General features: G+C 38.4%; 1 protein-coding gene across 1 annotated transcript in view; it reads left to right on the forward strand.

Annotated features, from left to right (window-relative positions):
* Positions 1 to 25484, forward strand: part of Moxd1 (monooxygenase DBH like 1) — an 82996-nt gene that overhangs the window by 8467 nt on the left and 49045 nt on the right. Inside the window, exons 2-4 of the mRNA XM_028766493.1 lie at positions 5115 to 5261; positions 10922 to 11089; positions 11252 to 11335. Of these exons, the coding sequence (XP_028622326.1) occupies positions 5115 to 5261; positions 10922 to 11089; positions 11252 to 11335 (399 nt within the window). The remainder of the gene's footprint in view (positions 1 to 5114; positions 5262 to 10921; positions 11090 to 11251; positions 11336 to 25484) is intronic.

Consider the following 25484-nt stretch of genomic DNA (forward strand, 5'->3'; position numbering starts at 1 on the left):
TGTGTGACAGAGCCCAACACTGTCAGAAAATCACGTTCCTTGAGAGGCACCTTAAAGAAGCCCAGGTTCATATTTTGCAGTCTTAATAGATATTTAACGACTATCACGAGACTAAGAGAGAAGTTTGCTTGATATTGTTTCCTAAGCACAGTCAAGTTCTATTTTGAGATTTTATTTTGATTTCTTAGTGCAGAAATTCCTTTTGAAAGTTCCTGAAATGTGAAGACTTTGTTTATGCAGCCGGCCAGTACAGCCTTGCACAGCCTCCAGATCATGTATGATCACAAATGCTTCTTTAACTCAACAGTATCTATTATACTGTCGATATCACAACACGGCTCTAACATCACAGAAGTTGGTATCATAAACAGAAATGTGTGATGCGATAGGCTTTGGGTATTAGGAGCAGAAGAGGAACTGCAGGCACCTGTTGGAGGAGATGTTGACAGACAGACACGCTTTTCTCAAGACCTCCTGCAGCTGTGCTTACACCCAGCTTTCCCAGCTGAAACAGTCTATTCATATCTTTTATTATACCCACCAGAGTTGCTGCTTCATCCTGTTTAATGCAGCATCCGTCAAAGCGCTATTCTATGGAAGAGATTTCATTTCCGAGAGGAGGAAAAAGACTGACAACGAGCGAGAAGCAACTGAACATCTGTGGGATCATGTTTCTGAACAAGAGACCTTAGCGATCCTGTCAGCAAAGCTAGCTTTTGGGTACATTTTATCACTTTGGAAATGGCAGCCAGTGTTCGTGGTACCCTATGAAATAATTACTGTCAACTCCCTGCCAAATGCGGATAGGGGCAGCTTGCTTTATTGTTGTTGCACAGCATTTTAAAGCCTCAATTCTACACTTCATGTTATTTTTTTCAAAGTATAAAGTGTCTCAGGAGGGAATATCGTGTGAGAACACGGGTCGGGAGGTATATGTTCTGGAACACAGCTAGGGAAGACCTTCATTGTTGGGTTTAATTAACTCATTTTTGGGTTGTATTTTATTAGTAAAGTATGAGCAAGGTCACTCACTGTATGATCAGTAAAATAGACCGCAATCAAAACAATGTAAGTTTATAAGGAAGTTGGGCTGAGTGTCTGCGGCAGAATCAATGGAGACCACACAAACATGGAAAAGGCAGGTTAGCCATGCTTCATATCTGTTCTGCAGAGCACTCGAGCTCACTGAGCCCAGCCAAGCCTGGCTTTTGTATGTCAGCGCTTCTGCTTGCACTGTTAGTAACGTCTGCATGATCTCATTCGTAAACTCTTCCAGCTTCTATGACATTATGCTTCTCTCTATCCTCACTAGCTTCCTTGCGTTGCAAGATCCCATTTTAATGAATTAATAAAAAGTATATGTGTCTTTGTGTGTATATGTCTTTGTGTATGTACATGTGTGAGTGTGTTGTGTTGTGTGTGTGGTTGTGGTGGTGTTTGTGTAGAGGCCAGAAGTGGACATCAGGTGTCTTGAGTCCTCTCTACTTTTTTAAACTGTTATTCAGAGTCTCTCACTGAATCTAACTCTAATGCTCACTCATTCTGCTAGGCTGACCAGCCAATGAACATGAGGGATCTGCTTATCTGTGCCCCTCACCCCTCAAGGTGTTGGAGTTACACTTACACATCACCACACCTGGCTTTTTTCACAGGTGTCAGGGATCCAAACAGGGTCTTCGGGCTTGTGCATCAAATACTTACTGATTGATCATCTCTCCAGCCACTCACTTTTAATTCATCTTAATTGGAACTTTTATCTGTCACTATCTATGTGATATTTATGATAGATGCACTTAAGGCATAGATGGTACAGTTAAAATGTTATAAGGGCTTCAGCGTTCTACCATGACAATGCCTGGGCACTGTGAGTCACATGCCTGTGCTTATTTGAAGTCTCAGACCATCAAGTACTGCAGGCAGATGGCTGACTAAAGACTCCTCTTGCATGTGCAGTGCAGATGTGTGTGTGGTTCCATGCGCTGTGTAGATCATGGGGTAGTCAGGGCATCGTTTGGTTTAAGTATCAAGGAAGAAATAAGATACAGTGAAAACAAGCTGGGAACTTCAATGTCACAAGAATTATACAGTATCATTTTATCAATATCTACCTGTAGGTCATTTTATCCATATTTGAATTCTCAAGTGGTTAATGTTTTAGTATTCCAGTGTCATTTTCTTCTCTCTAGAAGATAATAATGCTCCTTTGATTACCAATCCCCACCCTTAAATGGCACTTTGCCCTGGTCTTAAGCTGTCAGTAAACAAACTCTTCAAATCTACCTTTTTTTTTTTTAAAGTTTAACCAATCTAACTCTCAACACTGTGTTTGCTTTCTTTCTTTTTTTTCCTTTGTTTTTCCTAGTAAGAATTCTGAAAGGTGTAAAGTTTGAGATCTTTTTTGTCATCTTTTCCCCCTTTTCCTCCCTTAATTGCACCTGAAGAAGATTTTTCCAATGTGCCATTTACGTTGTGCAGCACAACCCTGTGACGGCTGGGCTTGGCTCTTGTCCACACACTTCCTTGTGTGCCTGTAAGTTTGTTTCTTCTGCTACAAAGACACACATACCAGATGCGTCTTTTTTTTTCTTTCTTCTTTAAAATGTCCTCACTGTGTAAAGTAGTCACCTCGTAGACTCCCCCTGCTAGATTGGGAGTTCAGTCTCCCAAGATACTTTTCATACAAGGGATGAAAGGTCGTGACAGCATTTCAGAGTGTCACAGAAAGCTGAGCTCCCCAGAAGCTAATCTATTCCAGCATCGTCTACACTGGGTTTTAGAGATGTGCTTAATGACAGGATGTATCAACATAATATATTAGATCACCTTTGGTGGTTCCATTTAAAATATGATTGACCATTTTAAATGTAGAAATATATATTTAGATTAAGAGGATTAGTTGTCCATCTCTTGGCAGTTAACTACCTCTGGCTTGAGATGGTTTTCCAGTTTCTAGAAAGTATTACTTGTTACCTAGGATACAAGGAGAAGAATAGAGATTTGGATAGGCAGCAAACTTTTCCTGTTGGGATGATCGCTGTAAACTGTATAGAGAAATAGAACGATGAGTTTTGAAGTAAAGAAATACCTTCTGTGGGTGATGTTAGTGGAGAGAGAGGATCTCAGTTACAGTCAGAGACTAGAGAGATAGAAAGGAAGAATGTGAACAAGGCAAAAAGCTGATATGTAAATATTTGAAGGAAATGATGTACAGTGAGCATATATTATTATTAATCATAACAACTGTAAAACACTAGGTTAGCCTAAGTTTGAGGGAAACAAGGAACCTGGACTCTAGATTTTAGTATGTTGTAGTGCATGCCATTGAATAAAATACAATGGCATACTGAGAGAAATGCAGTGACATCTCCAAGCAAACCTTGGCAGACTTGTTTAATTGATAGGGTTGGAAATGAGTTATTAAAATGAAATAGACCAAGGTGGATTAAGTTTTTCAAAGTCTGACTTGATAGGAGTGGAAGCTGTCTGTACAGAGAGGAGTCATGGGGAAAAGTTAAAAAAGATGAGAGCTTTGAATCTGGGTATCTGGAAGAGTGTCAGAATTGTTAAAGACAATCTGGAAAACCTGCACATACTGGGGGTGGAAATACAAGGTTCAAGTTAGATTCATTGCACTTGAAACAGTCAAATGGGCTTTGGTGATATTGATTAAAAGCTGGCAATTCTGAAGCCATTCCTTAGGGAGTGGGAGGGCTCAATAGGGCCAGAGATCAATGGGGAATAGACTAGGCCTTTAACAGTGGCTGACAGCATCTGAATGTTGCTGTTAACATTTCCAGTTGGATGATCCTGCGCACCTTGCTTCAGTGTTGTTTGCAGATGGGAAAATGGTTCCATCTCATTGATCTGTTGTACATCTCTCACGCTGCAGCAGACCCTGGAGTATAGTGTGCATACAGGTTGCAGTTGTTACCCACTGCTGGAGTGTGACATAAATAAAAGCTGGTTAGACTCTGTTGCCAGTTATCTGAGGCATTCTTGCATTAAAAGACCCTGCATATCTAGACCTTGGTTGTCCACTTCTACACATTTGGTAAAACTCACCAAATGTCACTCAAGTACTTCTCTCAGATGTAGCTTTTCTTGTGTTGTGTTTTCTGAGTCTAGCCCAATCAATTCTTCAGATGTAATTTAGTGTCAGTTATAGTCATCAAAGTTATGTTATGCTGTGTATATTCTAACACAACATGATCTTTTTCAAAAATAAAATACATTAGAATTTGAAACACATAATTAAACTATACAGAAAACTGTATTTTTGCTAAGCAATAAAAATGAACACCTTTATTTTGATCCTTTTTAGTATGGTAAGCTATATACTATTTCAAAATCTACAACAGAAATACATGCTACCCCACTTTGCTATCCTCCAAAGATCTTAGAATTTTGACTTCTAATATCCTCCAAAGCCATTCACCAGGACAGCTGGGGGTCAAATTTGGGTCATTTGGCTTCAAGCCCTCGTTCCTCCCTTCACTGTTCCTGTCTGCATCCCAGAAATGATCCACAAAACTAGATTGTTTTCAGTTGTCAATACCTCATAATTTAGTAATTTCTTTTCTTTGTATGTTTTGCATTTCATTGTAATGAGCATGTGCCCTTAAAGTTTGTTTTGAAATTACCAGTGACTCCCCTCAGTTATGGATGATGGGATGCTATAGGAGGCCTAAGAGCAGAGAGGGCTCACCCTGGGGTTGGCTCTGGTTTTGCTGCTGACTCTCTCTTGTGGGGATAAGCCATTACATAGTGCCTGTCTCCCCTTTTCATTTGCACACCAGAAGAAACCCACACAGTGACCTCAGAGAGGAGTTCATTTCTGATGCTTTGTGGGTAACATGGATCTATATTGCTGTTCACAGAAGGCCAGTTGTTTAAACGTAGACTTGTTTCCTAGATAATCAACTCTCAATATGTAATAATCCAGCCCATTAGGAAGTCCCAGGATTCGTAAAGCGGGATTACATAAAAGGTATTATCGTAAACAAACCAGGAATGGACTTTGAAAGATCCTTTAAACTGTCTTAAACTATTTTCTTATTTAAGAATATGTATTTTAAATATCCTGATCTTTGTTTTTTTTTTCCTGTTTTCCACAGGACTATTTCACAAATGCAGACAAAGAACTGGAAAAAGACGCCCAGCAAGATTACCGCTTAGATTATGCCATGGAGAATAGCACACACACGGTGCTTGAGTTTAGCAGAGATCTGCACACATGTGATGCCAATGACAAGAGTCTCACGGTAAGTCACGTGAGAGTGACAACTCGCACAGGCAGTGTGTGTTTGCATATAAGAAGTGTTTGATGCAATTCGAGGAGGAGCTGTGGAAAAACAGTAGCATCAAAGTCACATAATCCTCAGCAATTTCTTGAACTCTCTACAAACTTAACAAACACCCACAATTTTAAAATCGTAAATTCATTCAGCAAATTTATATGCAAATTTAACATTTTGAAAATCTCTTTTAAGGCTGTTTATTTAAAAGAAATAAAAGTATGCCTTAGCTTTTTTTCCTATAAAATTTGAAAATAGATAATAAAGGTTGAAGAACAGTATTATACAAAAGATAATTATGACGCTGGGTGGGAAGAAGCAATTCATCCGATCTGTAACTGACTTGGCTTTGTCAATTTCTAAAATCCAGATGAATAGTCAGTTGATTATAATCACCTATTGGTGTGCTATATGAGGTTTCTTATTTTCAGATATAAAATTATCTTCATGAATATGCAAATTAAATATCTAGAGGAGACACACTCCTGTGACACTTTCCACTGGTTGCTTGTGCCATTTCATTTTGATAGAACAATAACATTTTTTATTTAATTCACTAAAGCTTCAAAAAAGATAATATTAAACAATCTGAAGTAGTTCTGATTTCCTTTCAGCCTAAGGAGCCAAAAGAACACACGTGGACAGGCTGGCATCTCTTTTCTTATATCACACAGCATAATTATAATTCTGTTGGAAAACTTATAGTCATCATACAGTAGAGCAAAGAGAACTCTTAAAACTTTCTCTTTATTATTTATTCTCAGACTTTTCATTTTAAGGAGCTGGCAAACACCCTTATCTCCGGAAGAGGGACTCGGTCATTTTCCCCTCTCCTGCAAACTCTTCCCTTCCCATCCCACAACCCTTCCAGCCATTTCTCTCCTTGGTTCAGTCAAAGCCAGTTTCTCTTGCTTCCCCTTGTAAATTCCTGGAATTCATATACTGAGTACAGATTTGAGATGTAATGTAAACAAGCCTGGACAGAGAACTGCCTTCTGTATTTGCACTTTCTGTAAATCCATGATAGGAAAATCTGTTGTGGAAAAGAGTCTTAGGGTAATTTAACAATTTTTGAAAGTATCTTTTATGTTAAATTATTTTTAAGTTAGCATACAAAGTAGTAGATTTAGTTGTAACATTTTCATACAGATATGTTGTTATACTTTGCTGTTTGCTCCCCTCCCTGACTGCCTTCCCCACTGCCTTCCCCACTGCCCTCCCCCCACTGCTCTCCCCCCACAGCCCTCCCCGACTGCCCTCTCCCACTGCCCTCCCCCCACTGCTCTCCCCCACAGCCCTCCCCGACTGCCCTCTCCCACTGCCCTCCCCCACTGCTTTCCCTCACTGCCCTCCCTCCACTGCTCTCTCTCACTGCCCTCCCCCACTGCTCTGCCCCATTGCCTTCCCACACTGCCCTCCCACATTGCCCTCCCACACTGCTCTCCCTCACTGCCTTCCCCCCACTGCTCTCTCTCACTGCCCTCCCCCACTGCTCTCCCCCACAGCCCTCCCCCACTGTCCTCTCCCACTGCCCTCCCTCCACTGCTCTCCCTCACTGCCCTCCCCCACTGCTCTCCCCGATTGCCTTCCCACACTGCCCTCCCACACTGCCCTCCTCTCTGCCTCCAGCTCTTTCTGGCTCATTCCTTTCTTTCTCTTGATAGTTTTTTCTGCTTTGTTATCTGTCTTTCCCTTGTCTTGAAGATCTCGTCTGTCCAGCTCTCTCATGATATCCAGTCTAGTTTCAAGTCTGCAAAGACACACATACATATAATTTAAACTCTAGTTCTACTGACTACAGAGAACATAGAAATGGTTTCTGAGTCTGGCTCCTTTCATTTAACATGGGGATTTTCAGTTGCATCAGCTTTCCTAATAATACCACACTTTCCTTTTAGGAACAGCTATGTATGTACAACATTTTTGGTATCCACTGACCAGTTGATGGGCATCTAAGCTGATCTCATCTCCTAGCTATTTTGAGTAGACAAGAAATGAGCATCTATAGGCAAGTGTCTCTGTAACAGGAAATAGAGTCCCTGGGGGATGCCCAGGAGTGGATTAGCTGGGTTATATGGTTCCATTTTTCCACTTTTTGAGCAAACTTCACGCAGACTTTCAAGATGGCTGCACATGTTTGCACTACCGTCAGCAGTGAATTAAGGGCTGGATTTTCACACACCCTCTCCAGTATTTGTTGTCATTGGTTTACTTAGTGATGACTGTTCTGACTGAGAAATGGAATCTCAAGACTAGGTCAGCAGTGAATTAAGGGCTGGATTTTCACACACCCTCTCCAGTATTTGTTGTCATTGGTTTACTTAGTGATGACTGTTCTGACTGAGAAATGGAATCTCAAGACTAGAAGGGAAAGAAGAGAGGAGTAGGGGAAGGAATATGGGGAGGGACAATTAGCGTTAAGAGCCATTGGGGGCCATGTGGAAACCTATTACTATAGACATCTTATGCCACTAAGTAAAACCTCCATTGTCAGGACTGGATCACATGTAGTTGATTCTGTAATCAAAGTGGCAGCAAGGACACCCCCAAAGATCTCAAAGTTTAATTTGAAATTCTCTAATGGCAAAGAATTTGAAACTCCTGTTTCAAGTATTTGTCGGTCATTTGTATTTATTCTGAGAATAGGCTATTCTGCCTAATAGCTGATTTGATATTTGGCTGATTTGAAGGTTTGGTAATTAATTTTCATAGTTCTTTATGTACTTAAGACACTCTTCCCCTTTCTGATGAATCACCGGGTAAGACTTTCCATTCCATAGTCTGGCAGCCTCTTTCCCCTGACAATTGCTTCTCTCAATGTGCAGGTATTGTCTGATTTCCTGTCATCCCATTTTTCAATTTTTGGAATTATTTCCAGTTCTGTTTAAAGACAGTCCTTGTCTAAGCCTAGATTGTGAAATTCTTTACTTGTGTTTCCCTGTATCAGCTTCAAAGTTTCCAGTCTTATATCAGGCCAATATTTGATCCATTCTGGATCAATTTTCTGTTCAGGATGAACTATTAATTTTTTTCTTTTAACTTTTTCCCTAGGTATTTTTTCATGCTTGAAGCAATTGCAAATGGTGTTTTTCCCTAATTTCAAACTTAATAAATTTATTCTTGACGTATAGAAAAGCCAGTGATAATTGTGTATGGATTTTGTGTTCTGCTACTTGGCCCCTTGTGTTTATCAGGTATTAGAATTTCCTGTTGGAATCTTTAGTGTCTTTAAAATATAGGATCATGTGATCAGCAAATACCAATAATTTTGCTTATTTATCTCTTACTTATATAATGTTATTTCCTTCTCAGTGCTCTAAGGCTTTAATCCTACAGTGATTAAAGGTCAAGTAGGCACTTCTCTTATTCTAGACTTCAGAGAATGTTATCAGCTTTCCTTTATGTTTTGTGTTGGTACAGTTTTGTCATATACAGCCTTTTTTGGTTGAGATACTTCCTTATATTCCTGGTATCTTCAGGGCATCTGTCATGGAGTGATACTAAACTTTATGGAAGGCCTATTCTGAACTGGTTGGTATGAATAGATGATTTTTGTCTATGGGCTGTATGATGCTTACTGGCTCGTGTGTATTGCACAAACCTTACAACCTGTGTATTAATCAGGGTTCTCTAGAGTCACAAAAGTTATGGAATATTGTAATGACTTACAGTCTTCAGTCCAACTAACCCAACAATGGGCAGCTGTGAATGGGAAGTCCAAGAATCTAGTAGTTTTTCAGTCCCACAAGGCTAGTTATTTCAGTTGATCTTCTGTATAAGCTGGAATTCTGAAGAAGTAGATTCCAACAGATGTACTGGCAAGCAAGTGCAGGCAGACAAAGAAGAGTGTAACTTCCTTCTTTCAATGTCCTTACAGTAGGCCTCCAGAAAAATGTATGACCCAGATTAAAAGTGGCCCAAATTAAAGACCACACTTGGGATCTGGAACTTGCTTTGTCCCAGGCTAACCTTAAACTCAGAGATCTGCTTGCCTCAGTCCCTTGGAATTACCAAGAGAATGAGATAAGTACTACCTTGCCTGGGCCTAAGCTGTTCATGGCCAATATGCTTCAAGATCCAGATCAGAAACCTGTGTCTTCTACCCTCAAGATCTGGATCACAGGTGTGCCTTCCATTTCTGGATTGTAGTTCATCCCAGATGCAGTGAAGTTGACAACTAGGAATAGCCATAATAATCTGGGAATGAGTAAACTTAATCATGGAGTATGATCTTTGTAATGTGTTTTTGAGTTCGGTTTGATAGAACTTTCAGGAGAATTTTTGCCTGTATATTCAATATGGAAAATGGTTTGGTAGAATTTGGCAATGAATCCATCTAGTCACAAGCTTTTCTTTGTCATATTACTATTTAAATCTTGTTGGTGGTTATACATATGTTTAAATCATTTACATCCTCTTAGTTTAACATAGGTTGGTCATGTGCAACATCATTCATGGGTAGACACGAAGAAGCATCTACTCACCTGACAAGGAACTAACAATGGACTAAAGATAGTACCAAAGTCAAAGTTGGTGAACCAATGCATTTTATTGGGAATAGCAACAGGAATATGGATCAGAGGATACACAGAGGAACTGAATTATTCAGGCAGCTTCATTAGTAAAAGCTCAACTCAGCATATGTCACAGCTTACTTGGAGTACACTGGACAACTTGCAGGCAGTTCAACAGGCTGTACGCTTTCTTTTAATCAGTTCAGCTGGTCTCTGTTTCTTTCAGATATACGGGCAGATGGGATCTGAGCCTTTTCTAGGCAGCCCAGCTTGTCTATCTTTGAAGTGACTCAGCTTATTAGAAAGTATTCTGAGGCTCCTCTTGTCTGAGTGTGCCTCTGAGAAGTTCTTTGAGCTTACATTCATTTGGGAATGAGGAGTCTAGAGCATCTGGTCAGTTTCAGGAACTTCCTGAGGTTGTTCAGTTTTTTTACCTCCGGAGTTTAATGAAACTACTTCTAGGATAGACTGTTTCACCACACTTAGAAGACCCTGTACTTTACATAACATCCCTCAAAGATGGAAGGTTTTATTCTAGAGGAAATTGCTACACAGCACATGTATTTCTAGAAATTTATCATTTCTTCTAAGTGTTCCATTTTTTAAATATCAGTGTTCAAGGGATTCTTTAATGAGTTTCTGGATTGTATTTTGATAACATTCTCTCTTTTAATCTCTGATTTTATTTTTTTAAATTATTATTCTTAGTTTTATATTTTTTGGATTTTTCAAGACAGGGTTTCTCTGTGTAGCCCTGGCTGCCCTGGAACTTACTCTGTAGACCAGGCTGGCCTCAAACTCAGAAATCTGCCTGCCTCTGCCTCCCAAATGCTGGGATTAAAGGCGTGCGCCACCACTGCCTGGCAATCTCCAATTTTGTTAATTCCAGTATTCTTTTTCTTTATTTTGGTTAGTTTCACTAGTACTTTGTCAATTTTGGTTTTGTTTTTTAGGGGTGTGGTGTGGGAAAGAATCAACTCCCTGGATACTCTAAATATCTTTATTCTCATTTCTTCATTCTTATGTGCTGCTTAAGTGAGAGTTCTTTAAATATAAGTTAGAGATAAGCAAAATGCTGTTATGAGACATAACATACTTATGTCTGATTACCAGGATAGCACAGTGAGAGTTATCTGGGCCTATCATCGTGAAGATCCTGGAGAATCTGGTCCCAAGTACCACGACTCAAATAGGGGCACAAAGAGTCTACGGTTACTGAATCCTGAGAAAGCCAACGTATTGTCTACAGTCTTACCGTACTTTGATCTGGTAAATCAAAACGTAAGTTCCCCCCACACCCCCCTCTCTCTCTCTTTTATGTTTTTACACAAAAAGATGAGCTAACCAAAAGTGTATGAGACTGCTTGCTTATGTTATTGAATTTATTGTCATGTCACACATTAAATGTGACTTTTCATTTTGTTCCCCTTTTTCTTAATACAGGTCCCCATTCCAAACAAAGGCACAACATACTGGTGCCAAATGTTTAAGATCCCTATATTCCAAGAGAAGCATCATGTGATAAAGGTATGTGAGTCTTACGTGGATCAAGCTTCATTTACATAAATGGCAAAAAAAGTTTAGAAAATGAAAATAGGAAATATACAGAAATGATTTCTAAGTATTTGAGAGAGAAGAAACTGTTTTATCTCATTCATACAGTCTACAGTCTTTAGAGACTGAAAGCTTAATAGTATTTAATTTATCTTCCAATTTTATACATCTAAGGTAAGTAGGCAATATTTCTCTAATAGGAATTGCTATTTTAAATAGTATATTACATATTAATAAATCCTATGCAACAAACTGACATTTCTCACTTATATTGTTTGAGAATATCTGGCCCATTGAAAACACTAGATCTTGTCATAAAAAATACTGCTGTGTTTTCTTGAAGATAGGAAAAAAGATTAGTGAATTTCTATCAAATTGTTCAAAATGAAAAATTGTACAAGCTCAAAATAGATGATCTCAAATTGCTCCTGACATGCAGTCTTCTTTTCCTGTTCCCTGAGATTGGGTCTCCCCAGACTCTTACATCTACTTAATGAATAAACTCTCCTCTGGCCCTGATTGTCATTGGCAGTACCAAAGAGACTGAACATTATGCCGTATGCTCTCCAAAACCTCACTGGGTATTGTAGAATAAGACAGAGTTATATATTGCCATCTGAATAACACGAGCCCTTAGGAGCCTGGTGTTGCTATGTTTCTCTTGGCACCCAGAGTGAGTAATGAAACAGTGTGGATGTAAGAGAGGAGCAAATGGTTAGACTCCAGCATCTAGAAGACTTGTACATCTGAATCAGTGGTTCTTCAATTCGTTAGCATTGGTCTCCAAGGTAAAGGACTCTGAATACTGTTGTAGTCACAATTCCCTCTGCAGTAAACATCTCAGTCGTAATACTCTCCCTTCCAAGCTCACAGCATTTAGCCTAAGGTGGACACAATTCATATCTTAGAGTGACTGAAACATGTTGATTTCAAATGTATTCATCTAGGTGCCCAGATCTGTCTTTGTTTCTGGGATGCCTCACAGCTGTGTAGGATACAAAGATTGCATGAGTTACTAGATTGTCCAACACTTTTACAGCATATATTTTGCCATCTGTTATCTTAGCAACCACACAACTATGAATGCATTCCTTGCCTCTACAAGAAGCTATATTTTACTTCATGTAAGTGGAAAATGAATGCAAATTTATGTACTTAATGCAGGGTCAAAGTTCTTCAATTATGTCAGTAAAGTCTTTCCCAGAAAATAGAATATTCAGAAACACTGTGTGTCACTTACAGTAATTTTACAAGCTTCTGTCTTAAGAAACAGGTATAAAACCAGGTTCCAAAATGAAAACATACATTTCACAAAATAGGCCCTTTATTCATTTTAATCCTTGATAGATGGTAAAATCATAACTACTTCTACTCACATGCTTTATTCCTATTGTTGCTAATGCAAAAATGGGGTTGAATGAAATAAAGATAATTGTGTCTGTCTGTGGAATATCAGTATGGTTTTCCTTTGCTTGACATCTCAGCAAGAGTTCTTAGCTTTGTTGTCACAAGCATATCACAACAACACAGAGACAAGGGGCCCTTGGATATATACTTTGGAACCAATTTATGACTTTACTACATGTTTGTAGCAAGAATTAGTAGCATGAAAGACTTTTTGCAGTATTTGCAGTTCTACCAAAACCCAAGCGACCTTCATTTTGAGGAAGACAGGATTTGGAGGAGGATCACAATGTATATTTTTTGAGTGAGGAGAGTTTTGCTAACACTTTAAAATTGAATTATTTAGTTTAAAATATCCCTCACAGAATAGATTTCTGCTCTTATCTCTCAGTCCCCAAAGCAAAGTTTACTTAATATTATGAAACACAGTCCTCCAAATAAGACAGCATACAAAGAATCAAAACCTACCAGGAACAGAGTCAAAAAATATTTGCATTGTACAAATTGTTTAGAGTCTGTCTTTCAAAAGATGTGTTACTTTTTGATAAATGGTACAGTAAAATTCTAGTAAATTTATGAAGTAGAATTCATAGACCTAGAACTTTCCTAGCGTTATCTTGTTTCCAGTATCTTCGTCCTAGAAAAGATGTTCTCTACTACTTTATGGGCAATATGTGACCTTCCCATACAAAAAGACTCATGGTTTGACAAGCCATGGGTCAGGTGTATCTCACTTCCCCCCAGCTGATTGCCCAACAATGCATTAACTTTGTGTGAAAAGGGCTCCATCAGGCTGGGGAGATGTCCTTTCAGGACATTGACATTGACATCTCAGTGTTGGCCAGGAAGCCTTACAACCTGAAACACAGGATGAAAAGAGATAGCCAGCTCCTACAAGTTGTCGTTCCACTTTTATATGTGAGGTTGAATACCTCATACTTCTGCATACATCTGCAGTGCCGACACATACCTCCTAACAGGCATGCAATAAGTAAACAAATAAATAAATAAAAGTAGGCCTCATTCCTTCTCTGATACAAAGTCCTTTTATGGAAGATTGGCTTTGGATTATCAAGTATGTGGTTTTCAGTGAGTTTCAAAACTATTGATTATAGATTAATTTTTGTTAGATTTAAATTTTATTGTAATTCAAAGAGAACTCCTATTTGTGGCATAAATGTTAAGGCTATATATTTTATGGCTGTAAACAATAACAAAACAAAACAGATAAAACATATAAGTCATTCAATCATGACTTTATTAATTGGAATAACTAAAGTTAATGATATTAGTTAAATCTTAAATTTTAATTTTACTCATGTAAAAATGATTCAAAGTAAGGGCTATGAAGTAATAAAGTAAATATTGAAAATTTCTAAAATCACAAAATAAATAATGTATCTGGAGAGAAATAGCATTATAATAAAAGTTATTAGTTGTTCAAATTCTCTTGTGACTCTAATGTATTGAGTTCTATTTGATTGTTGAAACATCTGGCTGTGTTGTAAATGGGAGTCAGGGACAGTAGTATCCCTGTATCCCAAGTACTCAGGAAGCTAAGGCTGGAAGAATGTCACTTCAAGGCCAGCCTGGGCTACTTGCAAGATACTGTCTCAAAAGAAAATATTGTGAGTTTGAAAATGTATGTGTTAGATGACAGCATATCATTCTTGCAAGTGAATGAGTAAACTGTAGACAGCTTATGGTAATTTCTATTAATACCCACTCTCCGAACCTTGGGTCATCTGTTTGGATCATCTGTCCTGCCTATGGGCAGCCCATACTCCAGCCCACATTACCTCAGGCCAGCATGGCATGGCTTTATCTAACTTTCTCATGCTGTGTCTTTACCTTCAGCTTAGAATTTATTTTAATAGATGATTCCTTTACCTTATGTGCTCAACCTTGATGGAATTGTCAGGACTAATAATACTTCAACATGCTGCCTTAGAAGTTAGGGTTATTACTTGGTTTAATACACTTTCTTTTAAGGGATTTTTTTTTCTCTTCATGGAAAACTCATACCATGAGTTTATCTGTTCAAACAAGATCTGCCTTTGGTCTAACAAATATTTGTTGATAGCCGGCTATACTAAAGAAGAATACTCACCATGTAGCCCAGCATAATCACTGTCCCTGCCCCTTCTAGGAGCATTGCTTCCTGGTTTCCTATAGGGAACAGGAACTTGAACCCTTTGAAGCGATCTGCTCATCACATTTAAAGGAGAGTTGGTAGCCATCCATAGTCCAGCCTCTATTAAGTGGAAACAGTACCCTCCTCAGGAGTGTTTTAGGCTAAGGACTAAACAAGAATTTGAGTGGTTTGGGTTTTTTTGTGTTTGTTTGTTGATTTTGATTTTTGGTTTTTCTAAACACAGCAGACTCAGACTCAAACTCTTTGACAACCTGACAGCTGCTGTTGGACAGTTTAGTTTCAATGATTCTCATGAATCTGAAACTAAAGTTTTCTCTGAAAATTACATTTCCTGGAAGCCTCGGAAGAAACAGAGCATCGTGCTAAAAATTCAGTCAGAGCTGAGTCTCAGTTAGGATCACTTTTTAATTAAAAACTCTTTGCCTTTATTGCTAATTTCTGCTCTTAGAGATTGGAGTAGATAGAGATCTTACTTAGCTTACTTAACTAACTTTTAAGTGTTACTATGACTTATGAGTGAGTCAAAGGGGGTTAATATTTAATACCATGCCCAAACTGACACAGTTAATAAGCTGATAGATTATTTGCAACATATAGCTGCGATTTTATATATTGTTCATCTTGTTCGGTATCTGGGTTGTGGAAGGGTTTCCCATCAGTCTTTCTAGATGTTCAGGGATTTAAATAAAAGCTGCATTGTGAGGGTGGGGAGATAACTCAGTCAGTAATGTACTTGCTGAGTAGGCATGAGTAAATGAGATGGATCTCCAGCATCCCTGTAAAATGCCTATAGCTTCATTTCTGGGAAGACCGAAACAAGAGGATCCAGTCTTACTGACTAGACAGTCTAGCTGAATTTGAACTTCAGGTTCAGTGTTAGATCTTGTCTAAAAACAATAAAGTGGAGAGCCATTGATGAAGACTGCCAGTGTTGACCTCCACATGGACCTCTATGTGAAAACATATACCACACAACTGTGAACCTCTACATTATCAGTCATGTCACTTAGGGAGATCAGCTTGAAAAATACATGTTTTAGTGAATGCACAAAAGAAACATTGAAGTAAAACAAAACCCTGTCATCTTCAATACACACCATAAGGGAAATGCTATGCTTTATGTGTGTCCCTGGACAAATGCATTTACTTCCATGAGATCAGACTTTATTTCTGTTAAATCGCAGTGATGGATTGTGGAGGATACTTCCTAGGAAAACCCAGGCATAACTGCAGTTAAATAGGCATGAAGGGTCCTTGAAACCTGAATACTGTATAATCATAAAATAGTTACTGGAAAGTGGATTCCTTGTTGTCGGCATAGCATAAATGTCTCTGTCATATCATATATTAAATAGATTTGGGTAACCAGGTACCCTACTGTGTTCAGTCATTTCTTAAAATGAAAAGACATTGTTGAATGGAGAGATTCATCATTAAAGCATGTCACAAAATGTCAAATGTGCTAATAGGTTACTATGTTAAAAGAGAGTAGACTGTTGGGGTTGAGTTTTAGAAATCATGAGAATTTGAGCATGACTGATATAAAACTGCTCGATCCTCTGAGGATCAGAATTAGCTTCTCTCTCTCAGTGTATCTCACTCCTGTCTTCCCCATGAAGTGATATCTTAAATGATGTTGCCTTTCTTCCTCATGCATTTTGCTCTTGTCGTCAGGATGTGTGCCCACACTGTCATCAGCCTTTGTCATGTGTTCACCTTCTGTTTCTCATTATCATGTGGGAACAAGATGCTTGCTGTTGACTCTGACTCAGTGGATGGGTGTGCTTTTCCCAGATCTGCTCTAACCACAGGGGATGGCTTTCGCTCACTGATGTCTCCCTTTCATCCCTGGCTCTCTTACCATATTCCCTGGAGGCAGATCTTTGGATCTGTAGATGGATCTGTTTAACAAGTTGAGACAAATGCACTTGCACAATAAGCCTCATGTTAAGCCATGTTCTACTTCTTCTAAAAACTTTACATCACTCATGATTCCAGTAAAAGTTCATGCAGTAAATATAAAAGTTTCAACAATCTACATTTTGACAATTTGTGTTACAAGAAGATCAGTATCAAATAATTATATCCCTTACATTTAAGGAATCTAATTTTATATACACACAAATATATATATATATATATATATATATATATATATATATACACATACATACATATGTATACATATATACATATGTATATGTATATATATATATATATATATATATATACACACACACATATATGAAAAGATTAAAAGACTAGGATGTTTGTGGTGGCTAAACCTAAAATTTTGGATGGAGAGATGTTAGCAGGAACATCAGCCTTCCTGGTAATGATGTGACTTAAAGAAGCATATTTTAAAGATTGCTGATATGGGCACGGTGCTCAGTCTTGAGGTCTTTGCTCTGTATCTTCCTGGGCTACATCTATGTCAGATATACAAGGCTTTTGTCTAGCTACCTGGGTGTTCTATGTAGTCACATAAACTACAAGGGATTGAGTTCACTCTGAAAGCGTGTCTATTCATGACCGTGATTTATTGCCCTGCTAATTAGTTTGCTAACCCTAGAGAAAGCACTTAAGCTTGCCTGCTCCTCAAATTCCTGCCCAGCAGATAAAAAGATTTCACCACATGATCTCAGTGGGCTCTTTCTGCCTCTAAGTATCTGTGACTTGCTGAAAACTAAGACTAAAGCCTGTGTAGGAGATCACATATCCTGTGGTCTGAGTTTCACATACTCTGGTATCTCACAGGCCTACAGCAGGTCCAGAGTCAAATGTGCCCCTTTCCCAGAGAGGTTAAAAGGGCTTCACAGGGGCTCTATTAGCATAGATTTTGATGCATCTCCATCCTCTTTAGGGCATGCCACCAGGAGAACCTGGGAAGTCTAGACACAGTTGTAATAGCCCAATATGCTAATAAACTCAATTTTTAAAAGAGAGAACAAGAGACTTTATTCTGCCTGGTATAAAAACTGTTCCGTTTAATCCTTACACCCACAACTGACTGAGCTTGTTGCTATTATTATTCAATGACTATTACATTTCTATAAAATTTGTGAACATGTAAAGGATTTACATTAAATTAAACAATAAAAATCACACATGTTCACTGTTCTTATTGTGTATTGGCTCAAGTACAGTCTATGATATCAGACATCATGATTCAAATCCAGGCTCCTTATCCAATAGATGTTAATCTCAATTGAGTTCCTCACTTAAATCTTAGGCCATCATTTGTAAACAGGGCTAATAAAAGTACTTGTTTCAATTGTTAGCTGTCATTATCAAATGAATGTTTACATGTTTAGCATATATTGGCTTAATAAAGACTAAGCCATGTTACCAATTTACCATGGTTTTCAAACCTCTTAAATTTTAGGATAAGACAGAGGGATGACTTTACTGAAACAGTCTGGAGCAGAGTACAATGGTATATATCCTGACTCTGCTTTTCATTAGCTAAGTAGCCCTGGGCAAAGAAAACTCTCAGAGCTTGCCTCTGAAGTCGTAAAGGAGGAAAAGTAATTCTCAGTGAAGAGTAAGTGAAGACAAGCAAGAACACCTGTTGCATAACAGGCTCATAATTGTTTTCTTCCCTTGAAGAGGATTATAGAGACAGATGACTAAAAGTTCTAGTATTTTCTCATATAGGCTTGCCATATAGGATTTTCTTACAGGCTTCACAGAAGCCATGGTAGGCAGTAAGTCACTCTCTTATTTTGAAAGAAAGATTCCTTAGGAGTTAGATTTCTTTGCTTGCTGTCATTACTCGAAACTAAGTGAAATGTAAGCTACTTCCCCCCACTGCTTTTGTCTAAGTAAGGACAAAGACCAGCTGGTGACTCTCCCCTGGGACATTCTTGGACATTCTTAGAGCTCCCATTAGTCTTGCATTTTGGTGACTTTAAATAAGGACATTTTCAGCAGACACTGGATATTTATTTTCCTTAGCTTTTCTTCTACCACCCAACCTTTCTCCCTGCCCCCCCCCCCCATCTAGTATATCATTTTCAATCGGGCAGAAAGTCAGATGGGAACATAATAAAACATTCGTACATATGAGGGGAGTTAATGGCTGTAAAATTGCCAAGTGGCTTAATCATCACTTCTATTGACAGAATACAAAAATATTTATATAAAATTCTAGGTGTGGGTGGTACCATCAGATTAGTAGATATGGTGACAGTGAGATATAAATGACTTTAGTTTGTGACACAGGGAAGTATTTAGATAAAACTTGTTTATTTTTGCTACTTAAGTATATCATCTCATCAGGATTTCATAATTTCTCAGGATAAAGCAGACTTTCCACAGCTTTCTGGAGTCAGGCAAGGTCAAAGTAACTTATTCAACCCCATACAGTACATCGGAAGCTGGAGCAAGATTTGAACATAGATCCTCTGAGAAAAACTCACAGGTCTTTGTCTGTGCAGCCTTACTAACTTAAGCCTTCTGACTCCCCTACCTCCAAAGATAAGTGCAGTAAAAAGGAAAAAAAAAATCCAGGTGGAGATGTCAGATAGCACAGATTCAGCCTTTAGTCCTTCCAGTAGACTTCTGAGAACAAAACTACTTTTGTTTTTCTTTTGACAGCTTTACTGAGACACGTGGTATATAAAGAACTGCATGTGTTTAATGTGTACTATATGGTGAGTTTGAACACATGTAAATACCCCTGATTTCCAAAGGCAAGGGAAATGACATTTGCACCAACTCCCAAAGTTTCCAAATGTTCCTTTCTCTCTCTTGTTGCAAGAACACTCAACATGGGTTGTGCCATTGTAACAAACTTTGAAGTATACAGAACCATTTTTGGGCAAGGAGGCTTTGGAGTCCCACAGAATGTGAACGTACTTCTTGGGTTATATGAGTGACCCCACTAGAACCTTCAGAGACTTTGAGTTTAAACTCCTTGGAGCTGACAGACTTTATGTGGCATCTGAGTACACAGTAGCCCGGAGTTTTAATGCTCTGTGTTAAAAAATAAGAACAATTATCAATGACACCAATGATACATATAAAGCCTCTTGAGTGATTTAGGAAGTTACTTAAGGTCACAGTTCAGATATTGACATTAAAGATTATGCATGTTTCTAGAAAGGGGCAGAAAGCTGAGCCTGAAATGATGGTACAGGGAAAAGAATTAGCAATAATTTAAATGAAAGGGAGGCAATGGGCTCTAACCTTATGGAGCATGCGCTATAGCATAAGGATCCCTGGAGACAGGCCAGCAGCTTTTTGACGGAGTTTTTTAAAAAAAAAAATCTTCTTTTGAAATGAAAATAATGGTAATGGATCATTTTATCCCCATCCCAACAATGGTCTATATAAAGGGACCTATGAGATGTAACATTAATGTTTTTGTTTGGTCTTAAGTTTGTGGCAAAATGCCTGTAGTACCATAAAACAAGAAAAGACACATTGGGAGGAAAGCTAGAGAAGCTTCCTGCCTAAGAACCACTGGGAGCACAGATTCCAGTCCTACCCAACCACTGGCAGCCTGAAAACTAATACCATGGTTTCTCCAGTAGATTAAATTCACATTACCCAAACCACTGGAAAACTGTAAATCTGAGAAACCGAGAGGTGGTTCTGTGTGATTAACAATCCTTAAGAATGTTGTTTCTTCATTCATGAAATATTGAAACTCAGAAAGCTGAGAATTTATAAACGTATACATTTATAAGTGCTTCTTTGCATTCGTTGGTAAATTAAGTTATAATGCAAAACTATCATGTAATTACAAAAATAATGCAGATAGCTTTGTGTGTTCCTAAAGAAGATTATATTCCAATTTTCTGTGTAAAAACTCATGTTAGTATACAACCGGAATGACATCACACAGTTGACACAATTGATGCAATAACAAATTATTATAGGTTTTATGAATAGAACTTTTGTCATGCCTGAAATGAAAACTGATTTTTTATTGTATATTTTATTTACTTTAGATTTATTCCCTTTCTCCATTTACCCCCCACCCAGGAACCCCCTATCCCATTTCCCCTCCTCCTTCTATGAGGGTGTGCCCCAACCCACCCACCCACTCCCACCTTCCTGCCCTCTAATTCCCCCAACTGGGGCATCCAGCCTTCACAGGACCAAGGACCTCCTCTACCACCTATGCCCCACAAGGCCATCCTCCCCTATATATACAGCTGGAGCCATGGGTCACTTCCTATGTGCTTCCAGGCTGATGGTTTAGACCCTGGGAGCTCTGGTTGGTTGGTATTGTTGCTCTCCTCATGGGGCCGCAAACCCTTTCAGCTCCTTCAGTATTCTCTCTCACTCCTCCATTGGGAACCCCATGATCAGTTCAATGGTTAGCTGTGAGCATCCACCTCTGTATATGTCAGGCTCTGGCAGACCTCTAAGGAGACAGCCATATCAGGCTCCTGTCAGCATGTGCTTCCTGACATCCACATCAGTGTCTACCTTTGGTGACTGCACATGGGATGGATACCCAGGTGGAACAGTCTCCAGACGACCCCTCTTTCAGTTTCTGTCCCACACTTTGTCTCCATATTTGCTCCCAAGAGTATTTTGTTACTCCTTCTGAGAAGGCTCAAAGCACCCACACTTTGGTCTTCCTTGTTCATGAGCTTCATGTGGCCTCTGTGAGCTGTATCTTGGGTGTGTTCTTTTGTGATTGGGTTACCTCACTCAGGGTGATATTTTCTATTTCCATCCATTTACCTAAGAATTTCTCAAATTCATTGTTTTTAATAGCTGAGTGGTACTCTACTGTGTAAATGTACCACATTTCTGTATCCATTCATCTGTTGAAGGAAATCTGGGTTCTTTCTAGCTTCTGGGTATTATAAATAAGGCTGTTATGAACATAGTGGAGCATATGTCCTTGTTATATGTTGAAGCATCTTCTGGGTATATGCCCAGGCATGGTATAGCTGGGTCCTCAGGTAATACTAAGTCCAATTTTCTGAGGAACCTCCAGACTGATTTCCAGAGTGGTTGTACCAGCTGGAAATCCCACCAACAATGTAGTAGTGTTCCTGTTTCTCCTCATCCTGGCCAGCATCTGCTATCACCTGAGTTTTTGATCTTAGCATTCTGACTGGTTTGAGGTGGAATCTCAGGGTTGTTTTGATTTGCATTTCCCTGAAGACTAAGGATGTTAAACATTTCTTTAGGTGCTTCTCGGCCATTTGAATTTCCTCAGTTGAGAATTCTCTGTTTAGCTCTGTACCCCATTTTTAATAGGGTTATTTGGTTGTCTGGAGTCTAATTTCTTGAGTTCTTTGTATATATTGGATATTAGTGCTCTATCTGATGTAGAATTGGTAAAGATCTTTTCCCAATCTGTTGGTTGCCATTTTGTCGTATTGACATTGTCTTTTACCTTACAGAAGCTTTGTAATTGTTTGAAGTCTCATTTGTCAATTCTTGATCTTAGAACATAAGCCATTGGTGTTCTGTTCAGGAACTTTTCCCCTGTGTCCAAGTGTTCAAGATTCTTCCCGACCTTCTCTTCAATTAGTTTCAGTGTATCTGGTTTTATGTGAAAGTCCTTTATCCACTTGGACTTGAGCTTTATACAAGGAGATAAGAATGTTTCGATTTGCATTCTTCTACATACTGACCTCCAGTTGAATCAGCACCATTTATTGAAAATGTTGTCCTTTTTCCACGGAACTGTTTCAGCTTCTTTGTCAAAGGTCAAGTGACCATAGGTGTGTGGGTTCATTTCTGGGTCTTCAATTCTATTCCATTGATCTTCCTGCCTGTCTCTGTACCAATACCAAGTAGTTTTTATCACTATTGCTCTGTAGTACAGCTTGAGGCCAGGGATGGTGATTCTCCCAGAAGTTCTTTTATTGTTCCAAATACTTCTCGCTATCCTGGGGTTTTTGTTATTCCATATGAATTTGAGAATTTCCTTTTCTAACTCTGTGAAGAACTGAGTTGGGATTTTAATGGGAATTGCATTGAATCTGTAGATTGCTTTTGGCAAGATGGCCATCTTTACTATATTAATCCTGCCAATCCATGAGCATGGGAGATCTTTCCATCTTCTGAGATCTTCTTTGATTTCTTTCTTCAGGGACTTGAAGTTCTTGTCGTACAGGTCTTTCACTTGCTTGGTTAGATTCACACCAAGGTATTTTATATTGTTTGTAACTATTGTGAAGGATATCATTTCCCTAATTTCTTTCTCAGCCTGTTTATCCTTCGAGTAGAGGAAGACTACTGATTTGTTTAAGTTGATTTTATATCTGGCCACTTTCCTGAAGTTGTTTATCAGGTTTAGGAGTTCTCTTGTGGAGTTTTTGGGGTTACTTAAGTATACTATCATATCATCTGCAAATAGTGAAATGTTGACTTCTTCCTTTCCTGTTTGTATCCCTTTGACTTCCTATTGTTGTCTCATTGCTCTGGCTAGGACTTCAAGTACTATATTGAATAGATAGGGAGAGTGTGGGCAGCCTTGTCTAGTCCCTGATCTTAGTGGGATTGCTTCAAGTTTCTCTCCACTTAGTTTGATGTTGGCTACTGGTTTGCTGTTTATTGCTTTTACTATGTTTAGGTATGGGCCTTGAATTCCTGATCTTTCCAAGACTTTTACCATGAAGGGATTTTGAATTTGGTAAAATGCTTTCTCAGCATCTAGTGAGATGATCATGTGTTTTTTTTCTTTGAGTTTGTTTATATAGAGGATTACATTGATGGATTTCCAAATATTGAACTATCCCTGCATTCCTGGGATAAAGCCTACTTGATCATGATGTATGATTGTTTTTATGTGTTCTTGATTTCGGTTTGTGAGAATTTTATTGAGCATTTTTGCATTGATATTCATAAGGGAGATTGGTCTGAAGTTCTCTTTCTTTGTTGTGTCTTTGTGTGGTTTTGGTATGAGTGTGATTGTGTCTTCATAGAATGGATTGGGTAGTGTTCCTTCTGTTTCTATTTTGTGGAATAGTTTGAAGAGAATTAGTATTAGGTCTTCCTTGAAGGTCTGATAGAATTATGCACTAAAACCATCTGGTCCTGGGCTTTTTTTTGTTGGGGAGACTTTTAATGACTGCTGCTATTTCCTTAGGGGTTATGGGACTGTTTAGATAGTTTATCTGCTCCTGATTTAACTTTGGTACCTGGTATCTGTCTAGAAAATTGTCCATTTCATCCAGATTTTCCTGTTTTGTTGAGTATAGGGTTTTGTAGTAGGGTCTGATGATTTTTTTTTAATTTCCTCAGTTTCTGTTGTTATGTCTCCTTTTTCAGTTCTGACTCATTAATTTGGATACTGTCTCTGTGCCCTCTGGTCGGTTTGGCTAAGGGTTTATCTATCTTGTTAATTTTCTCAAAGAACCAGCTCCTGGTTTTGTTGATATGTTGTATAGTTCTTTCTGTTTCTACTTGGTTGATTTCAGTCGTGCTGAAATTTTGAGTTTGATTATTTCCTGCTGTCTACTCTTCTTGGGTGTATTTGCTTCTTTTTGTTCTAGAGCTTTTAGGTGTGCTCTCAAGTTGCTAGTGTATTCTCTCTCCAGTTTCTTTTTGTAGGCACTTAGAGCTATGAATTTTCCTCTTAGCACTGCTTTTATTGTGTTCCGTAAGTTTTAGTATGATGAGCCTTCATTTCCATTAAGTTGTAAAAAGTCTTTAATTTCTTTCTCTATTTCTTCCTTGCCCAAGTCATGATTGAGTAGAGTGTTGTTCAGTTTCCATGTGTATATGGGCTTTCCATTGTTTTTGTTGCTATTGAAGACCAGCCTTAGTCCGCAGTAATCTAATAGGATGCAAGGGATTATTTCAGTCTTTTTGTATCTGTTGAGGCCTGTTTTGTGACCAATTATATGGTCTGTTTTGGAGAAGATACCATGTGGTGCTGAGAAAAAGGTATATTCTTTTGTTTTAGGATGAAATGTTCTATAGATATCTGTTAAATCCATTTGGTTCATAACTTCTGTTAATTTCACTGTGTCTTTGTTTAGTTTCTGTTTCCATGATCTGTTCATTGCTGAGAGTGGAGTGTTGAAATCCCCCATTATTATTGTGTGAGGTGTAGTGTGTGCTTTGAGCTTTAGTAAAGTTTCTTTTATGAATGTGGGTGCCCTTGCATTTGGAGCATAGGTGTTCAAAATTGAGAGTTCATCTTGGTAGATTTTTTCTTTGACGAGTATGAAGTATCCTTCCTTATCTTTTTTGATAACTTTTGGCTGAAAGTCGATTTCATTTGATATTAGAATGGCTACTCCAGCTTGTTTCTTGGGACCATTTGCTTGGAAAATTGTTTTCTATTTTTTTACTCTGAGGTAGTGTCTGTCGTTGTCACTGAGGTGTTTTCCTGTATGCAGCAAATTCTGGGTTCTGTTTACGTATCCAATCTGTTAGTCTATGTCTTTTTATTGGGGGAATTGAGTCCATTGATGTTAAGAGATATTAAGGAAAAATGATTGTTGCTTCCTGTTTTTTTTTGTTATTAGATGGGGAATTATGTTCTGTATTTCCTTGAGGGAGTTATTTATATCCTTCTTAAAGTCTTCTATCATCATTATGAGAAGTAATTTTTAAATCTGAATCTTTCTTTTCTGT

Source organism: Grammomys surdaster, unplaced genomic scaffold (assembly GCF_004785775.1).
Source record: "Grammomys surdaster isolate TR1022 unplaced genomic scaffold, NIH_TR_1.0 168, whole genome shotgun sequence".
NCBI lineage: Eukaryota > Metazoa > Chordata > Mammalia > Rodentia > Muridae > Grammomys > Grammomys surdaster.